The sequence below is a fragment of the Miscanthus floridulus genome, chromosome 15 (assembly GCF_019320115.1).
Source record: "Miscanthus floridulus cultivar M001 chromosome 15, ASM1932011v1, whole genome shotgun sequence".
Lineage (NCBI taxonomy): Eukaryota > Viridiplantae > Streptophyta > Magnoliopsida > Poales > Poaceae > Miscanthus > Miscanthus floridulus.
Genome location: NC_089594.1, coordinates 69,296,342 through 69,309,987, shown reverse-complemented (window position 1 = coordinate 69,309,987; position 13,646 = coordinate 69,296,342). Strand labels below are relative to the sequence as shown.

The 13,646-nt window shown below is 46.9% G+C and overlaps 2 protein-coding genes across 2 annotated transcripts; one reads left to right on the top strand and one right to left on the bottom strand.

The window, feature by feature from the left end:
- The first annotated feature begins 4,246 nt into the window (after positions 1-4,246).
- Positions 4,247-4,759, top strand: LOC136507604 (secreted RxLR effector protein 161-like). Its single transcript, XM_066502274.1, has one exon. The coding sequence runs from the start codon at positions 4,247-4,249 to the stop codon at positions 4,757-4,759; it is 513 nt and encodes a 170-aa protein (XP_066358371.1).
- A 996-nt stretch (positions 4,760-5,755) lies between these two features.
- On the bottom strand, positions 5,756-12,712 carry LOC136507974 (uncharacterized). The gene is made up of 5 exons (XM_066502559.1): positions 12,267-12,712; positions 11,097-11,970; positions 6,916-7,122; positions 6,693-6,829; positions 5,756-6,611 (listed from the first exon to the last, which is right to left on the bottom strand). The coding sequence occupies exons 2-5, from the start codon at positions 11,890-11,892 to the stop codon at positions 5,853-5,855; spliced, it is 1,899 nt and encodes a 632-aa protein (XP_066358656.1). The 5' UTR covers positions 11,893-11,970; positions 12,267-12,712; the 3' UTR covers positions 5,756-5,852.
- Positions 12,713-13,646: the final 934 nt, after the last annotated feature.

Here is a 13,646-nt window from a genome sequence, read left to right as displayed (position 1 = left end):
AGCCACTCTAAGGTCAGAGACCTAGCGGAGGGGTTCACGTCCACCACCTAGACCACAGGGTCCGCCTCCAGTGACCCACTTGGATTTGAGGGCCGCCACGGCCAAGCAGGTTCAATAGCTCAGATTTGTGGACTTTGAGCAGTGGTTTCCATCGAGGCGGGATGAGCGTGCTTCAGAGGGTTTCTACACACCTCTACAGGAAGATTTTTATAATGCATATCTTAATAGTGGGGCTGTATTCAGATCTCAGAGGGTGTGTAACATTGATACCATTATAGCAGCAGCTGGAGAGCACATTTGCCCCTACCTATCTTACCTGCTAGGGCTGACAGATTTACTTGGACGGATAGGCTTATATGTTTCATCTTGGGTCCATCAGTTCTATGCTTCTCTCTGGATTGACTCGCAGCATAGATTTATACACTTTGCATTCAGTGGCAGAGATTACAGGTTGATGAGCACTAGGGTTAGAGAGATACTTAGGCTTCAGGAGCAGCCCGTCTGGCTACATGAGGTTTGCTATGGATAGACAGTGCCCCCTAGACGCCCTCATGGCGGTATGATTCCCCCTACAGATCTAGTCCGCCACTGATTCACAGAGCCATTCGGCGAGGGGTCTAGCAGGACACCCAGTGATCTCACTCCCACTGCTAGAGTGCTTGATGTCATTATGAGGAGGACACTGCTTCCAAGGATGGGGGTATCGCAAGGGCTTGACTCGCATACAGTTATGGTTACTGAACTCTCTGATGCAGCAGACAGTATTTGACATTTGGGATCTCCTTCTATCAGAGATGGAGGATACTATTGCAGAGGGGTTCAGGGGTCACAGGTAGCTACCATATGCTCACTAGATTATATTCTTAATCCATAGGGCAGTTACTGTGAGGCCACCAGAGATGCTGGCAGAGTACAGTGGTGCTACTACAGAGTTCCCTGCATACAACATGACTCAGATGATCCGACATAGTGCAGTGAGGACACCCAGCTAGCCGAGCCGATGTTTAGAGGTGCCAGAGACTGCAGCTCAGTAGGATGAGACTATCAGGGGCATAACAGTTATAGAGGAGGAGCTTGATGCTCAGCAGGAGGGGATGGTCGAGAGCGACCCCAGTGATAGCTCAGATGAGGACTACCGGGACATTCCTCAGATGCCTCCATGTCGACATGACCATGAGGCCGGTAGCTCCAGTTCAGCTCCACCTACACCACAGACAGACCCCGCTCTACTTGCCATACTTGAGCGAATGAGGCAGGATCAGGCTCGCTAGGCTCAGGAGACCACCGCCACTTTTTCACAGTTTCAGACTCGATAGGATGAGTTTCAGCGGCAGCAGCAGGCCATACGGCAGCAGCAGCAGGCCATGCATTAGCAGCAGCTCCTCATGCAGCAGCAGCTCCTTGGATTTATGCAGCATGTAGTAACAGCTATTGGGGTTCCACCACCATAGCCTTCACCCCAGCTTGGTTAGCCTGCCACCACTTCTATGACTCCAGCTTTATAGCCTAGTGGGCTTTAGAGTCAGGGACAGCCACCAGCACAGTTTGCTTTACCTACAGAGTAGGTGTCCTAGTGGTTTTCTTCTCCAGTGTTAGCCCCGTAGTTCATATCTCTTTAGACGGACTTCACACTGGCTCAGACTTCCTCGCTACTAGTGCCAGATACCTCAGTCTCTAGGAGTCTTGGAGCGACTTTTAGTGAGTTGATAGGGCAGACTACTCCGCCATATTTGCATGTCCCAGGTCCTTCTATAGTTGCACCTATTACCGGGACTACAGAGACACCCTCTTCCTCAGTGGCATCATCAGAGCCGACTGCTCCAGTCATACCTGCACAGTCTACAGCAGCTCCAGTTGTTGATCTGACCCAGACCGCTTCAGTGTCGCTTCTAGCTACAAAGGGTTAGACTGCTCAGAGCTCTGGTTCAGATGATGATGGCACTCAGTTCTAGCTTGCTCCTCGTACCTCAGCGCCCGACTCGTCTGCTGCAGCCTCGCCGACCGACTCTTAGGTTTTGGTGTTTGACACCAAAGGGGGAGAGGGATCGAGTATGTTAGTCTTAGGGAGAGCGACATATCTAGGGGGTGCTTAGTTTATCTATTAGATTATCTATTACATTTGGAGTTTTATGTGTGATACACTATTATGTATTCGTGTGTTTACTTTTATGCATCAAACTGTATTTATGTGATAGTGATATCTACGTGATCATGATATATGACATGTGTGCTATCTACTTTGAATTATTTATATGTCATATCACTTGTGCTATGCTCATTTTCTTTGCTTCCGGGTTTTACTCTGATGCAAATGAGCTTTATTACTTGTACTCATGCATATTTCATATCTTTTGAGTACATCATGTTGGCTTGGGTCATATAAGCTTGCCTAACTCTTTTGTTCTTATTGTCAAAAACTTATATGAACCAAGCATGTTAAAAACTTTAACTCTTTCACATACTCAAGGTGGCATTGTCATCAATAACCAAAAAGGGGGAGATTGAAAGCATCTAGGCCCCTAGTTGGGTTTCGGTGATTAATGACAACACGTGATTACTATGACTAACGTGTGTTTTGTAGAGGCAATTAAGTTAGGTCATGGTAATGGAGATCGATTGGGCTATCATGGTGGTCATGCCCCTACGATGGAAATCATTTCGGTTTTCAAAGGATGGACGACAAGGTTAAGGATGGACTAGTTCTAAGTGTCGTTTGGTGTTGAAGAGACACTTAGAGTAGTTTAGGACTTGGTTTTTCCTTTGGCCGTACTATTAAGGGGGGTATGGATGGGTAGCTTGACCTAGATGAGTCTAGTGGGTTAGGTGTGGTGCACACTTGCTAAACCTAGCACTAGGTAGCTCCTAAAAAGCCCTTAGATCCATTGGAGCAAACTTCATTCATGTACGATCGAAAATTAGAAGTGAATGGATGGTCAAATACTGACCGGACGCTTGCTTCGGTGTGACCGGATGCTGACACAGAGTCCGATCAGTTCATTTGATCAAGGTGAAGTCATCTGGAAGTGACCGGACGCTGAGAGGTGAAGTGACCGGACGCTGAGGGTCAGCGTCCTGGTCGACTCCAGTAAGGCTCCAGAGAGGGAAAATCACGACCGGACGCGTCCGGTCACCATTTGATCACTAGAATTTATGGTGAACTGACCGGCGCGTCCGGTCAACATGACCGGAGCGTCCGGCCACCCCGCAGAGGCACATAACGATTCGTTTTTTAGCCCATGTTATAAATACTTCCTCCATTCGTGTGGGGGGTACTTTTGCTCATTTCAACAGCTGAAGAAACACCTTTAAGAGTGCCAAAAAGAGCAATGTCCTAGTGAGGTGATTGAAATTTGAGAATCCCAAAGAGAGCCCTCATTAGTGAGATCAAGAGTAGCAAAGTGTGCATCCACCCTTCTCATTAGGCTTGTCGTGGTCAAGTGAGAGTTTGTGCTTGTTACTCTTGGTGATCGCCATCACCTAGATGGCTTGGTGGTGATTGGGAGCTTGGTGATCATCCGGCGGAGCTTGTGGATGACCCAACTCACGTTGTGAGCGGTTGTGGGTGATTCACCACGACGGAGTGTCAAAGAATCAACCTATAGAGAGTACTTGATCCTTGCGTAGATCAAGGGGGAGCTACACCCTCGCGCGGGTGCTCCAACAAGGACTAGTGGGGAGTGGCGACTCTCCGATACCTCGGCAAAAACATCGCCACGTTCCTCATTCTCTCTTTACTTTGAGTATTTACTTTGAGCAATTTAATACTTGTCTTTACATTCATAGAATTATCATGCTAGAGTAGGATTGGAACTTAGGTTGCAAGACTTTTTGTGCGGTAGAACATTAGAAACACTTTCTAGGCACAAGGGATTAATTGGGCTAACCGTTGGATTTAATTATTGCTAAAGAAATTTAGAATTAACCCAATTTACCCCCCTCTTGGGCATCTTGATCCTTTCAGCGTGTATGTGGATGACTTGATCGTCACTGGCGCGTGCACGGGGGACATCAACAGCTTCAAGCGCGAGATGGCAGCTCGTTTTCGAATGAGCGATCTCGGCGCACTCTCCTACTACCTCGGCATCGAGGTGAGACAGGGGAAGGAGGAACTCACGCTCGATCAGAGCGCGTATGCCTCCAAGCTGTTGGAGAGGAGCGGCTGAAGCTGACGAAGGCCAGAACCGCGACGAAGGTGGATGCAACACTCTACCGGAGTATCGTCGGCGGTCTACGCTACCTAGTCCACATGAGGCCGGACATTGCGTTCGCCATGGGCTACATCAGTCGCTTCATGGAGGATCCCAGAGAGGATCACTGGACTGCGGTAAAGCGGCTACTGCGCTACGTCCAAGGGATGGTGGATCAGGGGATCATCTTTCCCAAGACCGGCGGTAGTAGACTGCAGCTCACTGTGTTCAGCGATGCAGACATGGCGGGGGACATCGACGGACGACGGAGCACCTCTGGCGTGCTCGTCTTCCTCGAGTCGGCTCCAATTTTATGGCTATCGCTGAAACAGAAGGTGGTGGCGCTATCTACTGTGCAAACAGAGTGCGTAGCGGCGGCCACAGCGGCGTGCCAAGTTGTGTGGCTATGCCGGCTGCTGGGCGAGCTGACCGGCGTGGAAACTCACCCACCAGCACTGATGGTGGACAACCCGCCCGCCATCGCTCTCGCGAATAATTCGGTTCTACACGACCGGAGCAAACACATCGACGTGAAGTTTCACTTCCTCAGGGACTGTGTCGATGGAGGGTAGATCGTCATCGAGTTCGTCGAAACTGGTCGGCAACTCGCGGACGTTCTCACCAAGACTGCTAGGACGTCTTCGACTCACGGAGCTGAATGAGATGATCGTCATAGAGGGGGTACAAGGGTTAGCAATAGGATTAGAGGAAGATTGTTAGATAATCTACTGCTACCTTGTGTGAACACAGCAAGGGACGACAGCGCCGAAAGCCCCCCTGCTGTGATACTGTAGCCGCTGCAGGTGCAGGCGCCGCACGGCTCACCTGCAGCACTGTAGCCACATGCAGAGGCCGGCGCGGAGTCAGCCCTGTATGTCATCTAGTCACTGTTGCAGCAGGGCTGCTGTATTAGGACCAGATGGATAGAGTTGTATAAATAGACTACCACACCAACTCAGTAAAGAGAGTTTAGATTTGCCATCTACCGTACAGGGTTTCGGCCAACGCTGGTGTCTTGTACTATGTGTGTATGCTCTGTTCTTTCTTTTTCAACCTCTAGCCATTGTGTGTGGGGACGGACAACGCTTGTTCGTGGTCGACACGGCTAGTGGGTGCTCGACAACACTAGCGGGTGCTCGGCAAGACTGGTGAATGGTTCACTCACCTGAACCGGTGATCCTGTGGGCCAACATAGGCTTGGTATCTGATAGCCAAAACATTTGATTTACCAACTTCATTATGTTCCAATGAAATGTGTCATTCCTAAAGGCCAGATGTACCAAGTTACTTTTTACCGATACATTCATATGCTAGCTTATTCTCGTCTGTGTTCCTGTATGCGTTTTTCAGTTTCATCTGGTTTGGTTTCCGGCCCAGATTATTCTGGCTGGATCTTACAACATGTTCATATGAATGTCCTTGTCCGAGCATGCCTGACCCAGACGAAAATTCAGAAAAATGATGTCTTCAGATGGCAGCAGCATCTCTGTTATGTGTCGTAGGCTCATAGTCATAGCCATATACAGCAGCAATGGGTTGCATTCTGTAAGCACTGAAAAGACATCACGAGAAGAAACCTCAAAACAATTAATATTTTCCTTTTCTCAATAATAATTCAACACTACATACTATATCTCAAAAATCAATGGTGTATAGTGCAGGGGCCTATTGATCCACAGAAAACAGAAGCTTTTGAGCGTTAACGAGTACAGGTGAACCTTGTTTAGTTCTCTCTACAATCTGCTGAATCAGCACTTTACAGTCGTCGTCATCATCGTCGTCACCTGACTCATCTCTATCACTTTCTTGATCTCTGCTAGGATCTGCACTCTTTAGAGCTCTCTCCCAAGTGGGTACTTCTTTCAGCTTCCTAGAGCTGTCCTCCATTCCCCAGATTAACCCACGGTCTACCAAGTAATCTTCGTTTGCCTGTGGCTTCCCGTTTGTACTTGTGGTGCAAGGGGAGTCAGCAATTCTCATGAATTCTTCGTAAGCTTCGTCATAAGCTTCAAGTGCGTCTCCAGATAGGTTTAGACAATATGGTTCTGCCAAGGAGCTAGTTTCTTGTATGAAAATGGGACTTCCCTGACCTGAAGATGAGCCTGACTCACTGTTTGAGCATATTCGTTCAGAGAATATTTGATCAGTCACCATCATCTGCACTTGCCTCTGCTTCTGCCTGTGGGCAATTGCTGACTCAAGCTCCTTGATTCGGTCTTCAAGCCTACGTTGGATCACCTTGTGGAGACGAATGCTGAGATCTCTTGGCGAGACGGGATAGTTTGCTCCACATGTGTAATCTGGGGAACTTTCCCTGCTGTCCCTGCCATGGTCATATTCACTGCTGTAATCTGTGTGGTCACGAGGGATCATATCAGCTTTCAGTTCCCCACAAACAATGTCACCAATGAACTCCTCGTCAACCTACACATGCAGAATTTCAATACATAGAATTGTAGGCTACATACAGATGTATGTGGAATATTTTGGTGAAAGATAGCTAACCTCATTAAAGTCAGATATTTCTTCTTCCAAACGTTTCGAAGTGATATTCAGTTCCAGTCTTGCAAGCTCAGCTTCAAGCTCAGCTTCGATTTTGCTCATTGGCTCTGGATCAACTACGTGTAGTTTGTTATTATCATCTATTATCAGCAGATAAGATACATCAGCTTTTGGTTTGAATAAGTTAAAAATGTTGTAAGAAAATTCTAAACAATTGATACTTTACCATCATGTTCGCTAGAAGTTTCATTAGGCAATTCTTTCACAGTTAAACCCTCTTTCATCTCCAGTTCATCTTGTAAATCCTGAACTAAGTTCTCCATTTGTTTCAGTGTGCCCTTCAACGTATCAAATTCCTTCTTGTTTGACAGAGAAGACGACAGTATACCGATGCTCACCCCAATAGAGAATAGGAGGAGTCGATCACGTAAACCTGCAGATCAAATATGCATATTTAGGATGTGCCAAATGCTTCAAAGAGGAGGGAAACAATCTAAAATGGAATGAATTCAATGAAGAAGCATGCCATTCATAGAGAGAAGTCACCCTTCAATAGTTTTTTTCTCGTACAGCGCGCAGGAGAACTGTGCGTCATTTCATTAAGGTAGAAAAAATGTTACAAGAGTCTAAGAGACCCAACTCACACACCCCACACCCAGGACACTAGGTTACAGACTCGCCACACAAAATAACAGAAACGACCAAAAAAACCTCCGTGCTTTAAGCTCCAGCAGGCAGCGACCTAAATACAAGTTCCTGGAGTTTGGAGGCCCCTGCCGAGCACCAGAGCCCTCCCTCTGAGTTAGTAGCCCTAAGGACCTCCTGAACGCTTGGCCTCTTATTATCAAAGACACAAGAGTTGCGATGCTTCCAAATCTCCCATGCCACCAAAATTATCAAGGAGTTGAGGCCTTTACGCGCTTCCTTGGGGACAGCTGCAGTTGACCTCTTCCACCACCCCGAGAAACGGGTCACAGTAGGCTGTGGTGCCAACTGCAGCAGTCCTAACTATTGTAGAACCAGGGACCAAACTTGTCGAGCGAATACACAGCCCACTAGCAAATGATTTATTGTTTCATCTTCTTGATCACATAAGGGACAAGACTCAGGATGGGCCAGATTCCTCTTTGCTAGTCGATCAGCTGTCCAAACCCGATTGTGGAACACCAGCCAGATGAAAAACTTACAGCGCGGGGGAGCCCAGGTTTTCCAGATCCTTCTCCATGAACAGGCAGATTTCGTCAATGATGTCACAAAGAAGGCTGCACAGGCAGATTTACTGCTGTAAGAACCATCATGTGATAATTTCCAACTAAAAAGGTCTGGAATCTCCAGATGCAAAATAATTCCATCCACAATATCCCAAATGTGGAGGTAATCAAGGAAGACCTCTACTGTAAGAGCTCCCTTAATATCTTGTACCCAACTTCTATTATGCAGTGCTTGAGCCACAGTCCTCCTTTTGGCGGTTCGTTTTTGGACTGTTTTGAACAGGTTAGGCACTATTTCAGCCATTGTATGCCCATCCAACCATCTATCTGTCCAGAACAAGATTTCCTCTCCATTTTCGACTATGGCATCAACGGCAACATTGAAGAGGGCCCGGGCTTTATGAGGAACAGTGATAGGAAGGCCAGCCCAAGGCCACTCAGCAACTGTCTTTTGCACCCAGAGCCACCGAATCCTAAGAGCCCAACCAAGAAGTTCGAGATTATGAATCCCAAGGCCTCCATATTCCAGTGGTCTCTGTACTTTTTCCCAAACTACCAGGCAATTGCCACCATTGGCCTGTTGGCGACGCTTCCAAAGGAATCCTCGCCGCTTTTTATCAATAGCGTTAAGCACCCATTTTGGAAGGTCCAAGGCTATTAAAAGATATATTGGGATAGCAGTCAACACGACCTTCACCATGACTAACCGCCCAGCCCTATTCATTAGAGAAGCCTTGCCAAAGGGCGCCTAGCTCAAACGATTAGGTCACCCAGCGGCACTCCTCAGGTCCTGGGTTCGACTCCCCGTGGGAGCGAATTTCAGGCTGAGGTTAAAAAAATCCCCTCGTCCGTCCCCATAACCAAAGCACTGGGGGGGCACCGGCCCAATTCTCACTTGGGCGACGGAAAGCCACCGTGTAAGGGTGGGGGCGGGGGTTCGGGGGTTTTCTCGGCCGGGTGAGAAGGTCCTTCTTCTTATTTGTAATGCTGCGGGGGCAGTCTTAACCCCCCGGTCAAGTTTTTTTTTATTAGAGCAGCCTTCCATCTAGGGAGATACTCTGCCACCTTGTCCACTAAAGGTAGTAGCACCTCTTTAGTTGGTTTTCCAATTGAGAGTGGGAGGCCAAGATATGTACAAGGGAAAGCCTTTATGGGACATGAGAGGATGTTTGACGTGAGTGTCAACTCCTCCTCAGCACACTGAATAGGGGAAACTGAACTCTTGGACAGGTTGGTTTTAAGACCAGAGGCATGTCCAAACAATTCCAGGAGATGTCTAACAGTGACCAGATCCAAATTGTATTGTCTCAAAAATATAACCGCGTCATCAGCATAAAAGGAGACCCGGTGCCGTGCTTGCTGGCTAGAGGTTACTGAGACGGTGGGGGAGGGAGAGGTGGGGTCGGGAGAGGTCACCGTTCAATATAACCTTACTGGTTGGGATTTACTTCAATTACAGTCATTAGCAGCACGTGAAAGAGGTTACTGAGACGCATGAGTGTCTAAAAGTCCTCATGTGTGAAATTAGACTACAGAACTGTACTACCAATGATGCCAAAGGAAAGTATGTAGCAGAAACATAAATGAAAAGTGAACTCAGAGAACTGATAATATGATTACAAGCATTCACAAATTCTCAATGGATTCAGGGCATTCAGGGTGCCCTCTCGGTTGCTGCTATTTTGGAATACATGGATATCTGGGAGTTTGTTTCTGATGTTGTTTTGCAGCCTGATGTCTACTGTGGAGGCTTACTGAGTCTGGCCAATATTCTGCAAAGTCAGCTTACAAGCATTTTTCTTTGGTTCTGTTGTATTATATGGAAGGGCGGGCCTGGTGCAAGCGGTAGAGTCTTACCGCCTGTGACCGGAAGGTCCCGGGTTCGAGTCGCGGTCTACTCGCATTGCACAGGCGAGGGTAAGGCTTGCCACTGACACCCTTCCCTAGACCCCGCATAGAACGGGAGCTCTCTGCACTGGGTACGCCCTTTTTTCTGTTGTATTATATGGAGAACTTGGGCACCAAAGAAATGCCAATTTTTCTTATGCCTTGCTGCACATGGTAGGTGCTGGACAGCAGACTGACTAGCTAAGAAGGGCCTTCCACACCTGAGCCACTGCCCTTTATGTGATCAAGAAGAAGAGACCATCTTCCAGGTAGGTGTCGCTTCTTCTCCTCCAGCGAGTTGGACTCTCCCCTTCCCCTCAGGCCGGATATGTGGTGCTCAGTGACTGTTGCTTGAGGATTAATGATTACATTCGGGGCAGCATGAAGCTGGGCCTTAATTCTCTGGTTGTCTTGGGTGCTTGGATGTTGTTGAAACACTGCAATGATTTCGTTTTTCAATGGTGCTTCCCCTAATGTTCAGCAGATCCTAAAGTTTATCCTGGAAGAGGGTGAGCTGTGGTGTCTAGCACGAGTTGGGGGTTTAGCCAGCTGGGTGCAGTCGTCTCTTGAGGCTGCAAGGTGGCTTGGTGGAGGTCATGTTTTTCTTTGTACCTGGTGCAAATGCGACTTGTTGAGGTTAGGTGTGTTTGTGTGTGTGTGTTGGGGTTTGTACTTCTTGTGTATTTCTTCTCCTTAATGCAATATAAATCAGTGGTTGTCAGAGCAGTGAGCATAGAATAATTCATGTCTGGAAGTTGGAACCATTGTTTCAATATTTAGATTATGATGATATCAGAACTTACTAGTGAAGAGTATGGCATAACAATTAACAAGTCACAAGATAATTCAACTGGGATCATCAGTCAAAAGGAACAGAAGCTCCACAGTCCACATGACATGAGTCATCACAAACTCTCTACAGGTACAATTAATTAGTATTACCTGACCATGGATGTTTGATTTGAGTTTATACAAAAATGGCAGATGAAAGTTTCCTATGTGATAGTAATGGTACCAGTCACAAAACAGCACGAAGGACAAAGGACTATGCATATACTTATGACAAAAGTCTAAAATTCTTGCAGTCTAACTATAAGATTTCCATTTATCTTAGGAGTTAGCAATTTATTTTGAATGTTTAGTTTTTACTTCAAAGTGCATTGACAGACCTAATCAATATGAGAAACACTTCCATTTAATGCATAGTATATGATAGGGAGAACATTTTGGAAGCTAATTATTTCAAGCATGGGATTCCTCGGCTATAATCATGTAGCAAACGTTGAGGAATGATGCTGAAAGTAAGTACCTGCTTGTTCATGTGATTTGCTACTTCGCTGAGAACCAGACAAACCAAGCCTTGCATCATGTGAATTTCTGGACTCATGTTTGAGTTTCTTCAGGTCAGGTAGAGGAGCAATTCCAATCAGACTTCCTGGCATCACTGAGGTGCCTCTACATTCCTCCTTGTCTAATCTGATATAGCGTGATTTACTAATTATCCTTCTACCATCTGTCACAATGAATGGCCTAACAGAAGCTGGGGAGGGAGCTGGAGCAAACGTGCACTCTTCAATTTCAAAGTTCTCACTGTAAAGCTGTGGAACGTAGGAGTTGTCCATTGGCACAAGTGGCTTCATCAAATTCCTACGAGATCTTCTGCTCCTAAGAGCTCCACAACCTCTTCCAGGCCCAGAACCAAGAGCAGGGCTCCTTGGAGTGACTTCAACAGCTTGACCCACTCGAAGGGCATTGACCAGATTCTTGCCTTTACCAGCTGCCTTGCTACCACTCGCAAGCACACTTTCCCCACGGTTCTGTGAGCCGTTTCTTCTAAAAATCCATGGTTGTAAACTCAGTAGGGATCCAGGATCCCCCACATACTCGCCTGGGCTCACCGAATCAGTGTTGCGGCTGCCGCTAGTAGAAGCAACTGCCCTGCCACCTGATGAGCCACTAAATGCGGAGTGAACAGGGTTTCTTGGAGTATTGCAAGGCACATTCTCCTCATCCAGACCTAAGTCCCCAGCAATCTGATTAAGAATCATCCTACGAAACACATTGCTCCCCACTTCCCCATTCTTAGGGTTGTTGTGCTTATCCATCGGGAGAAATTTTAGACTGGCACTAATTCTTCAACAGCACCACAGAAGCCTCTTCATGTCCACAGTTGCTTGGGCAATCTACATGAATAAAACCTGATTAGAGCATGCACAAAGCTTGAACTCATCAACATTAAAAATAAGCATAAAGCATATGCCGGCCTGGCTGATTGAAATATGGGTTCAGTGAACCCCAAAATCTTTGGGAAAAATAAACTGCACCCACGCTTTGGGTACCAACTAACATAGGTGCTGCAAATTTGGGCGGAAAGCGAGAAAGATTCGGACTTCCTGCTCGCGGCCGCAGCCACAGTCCGTCAGGACAGAACTACCAAGAGAACCATCTCTATACAAGCAAGCAACCTAGGATTACTCACCAGGAAAACAAGAAATGGAACCGCCACCTCCGGATGGATCTTCCCTCCCCTCCGCACCACCAGCTCCACCAGGTCGAGGAGCTGCGGCGGCGGCGGCGTCCGTGGAGCCGGGATCCGGCTGAGCTGGCCCCGAAACCTTCAGAAACAGCAGTAAAGAAAAAGAACCGGCTGTTTATCTCATCTCAACCACAAGAAGGGCAGAGGAGGATAAGGCGCCGCCGCCGGCGACGAAATGCCGGCGTCACGAAGTGAGGAAGCGAGGCGGCGCGAGTTGGGGCTAGAGCAGGAGGGGAGCATCCATCAGACCATCATTGAGAAGCAGGCGTTTTGGGGGTCGGATTTGGGTGCTTGGGTTTGGGGTTTGGTCTGGAGGGGAGCAGGAAGAACATCCCGAGGAGGAGCCAAACCACCAAGCACAGGAGTACAGGACCACGACAGCATGAAAAAAGATTAAAAAATTAAAAAGAAATTGCTGGAGCAGAGCACAGTTAATTTTTGAGCCATGTATAAATGCATAAATGGTGTGCTGTTGGTGGAAAAAATTGATGCCGCCACACAAACGGTCAGACAGAAACTTTCATCCGCAAAAGCAACGGATTTGTTGTCGTATATGAAAATGCTACGAGCAGAAAATTTTCAAAGAAGTTAGATTGGCATCGAGGCCTTGGCGTACCTATTTGGCTTTTCAAATATATAGTTTTTGTTTTACGTTTAGATACATATTATATCTAGATATATAAATAAAAGTTATTTATCTAAAAAAACCAAAATGATTTATAATTTAGAAAGGAGATGATAGAAGGAGAGAGTACACGTGTTACGTTGTTTGAATTGGCACTAATCCTTAACTTCCTGCTAATTTACCTCCCTGGACATTAATGACTACTTATTTTGGGTCATTAGAGGTTGTCCCTGTGAGTTGTATGTGAATCATTTTTGCATTTTCTTGCTACACCAACCAAACCACCTAATTTTTCTAGATTTGCACCCAAAAAAAAGGGCTGTCGTATTTGTACACTTCAACTCACCCTAAGCTTGTTTTACACAACAGAAAAGGCAGAAGGTAGAAGAGAACACAGATCCTATTATTCTAATTGGGGTTTTCTCCTGTAGCTAGTATTTGTTAATCCATTGGTACTGACCGACCTTTTTCTCCTTTCAATAATGGGCGGCTCCTGTGTACAGTACAGTGTCCAAGGACTGCACTTTGTTTAATTTTCCCGGGAACAGGCAAAAGAGATGCTTAGTCTTTACATCATTGCCAAAGCAAAAAGATAATCCTCTTCCATCCCAGCCGTCAATGTGTCCTGCTCTGTGGTTCCAGCTCTTGATGCCAGGAATGGACGCAGGCCCACATCACCTGCACTGTACTTGGACGTT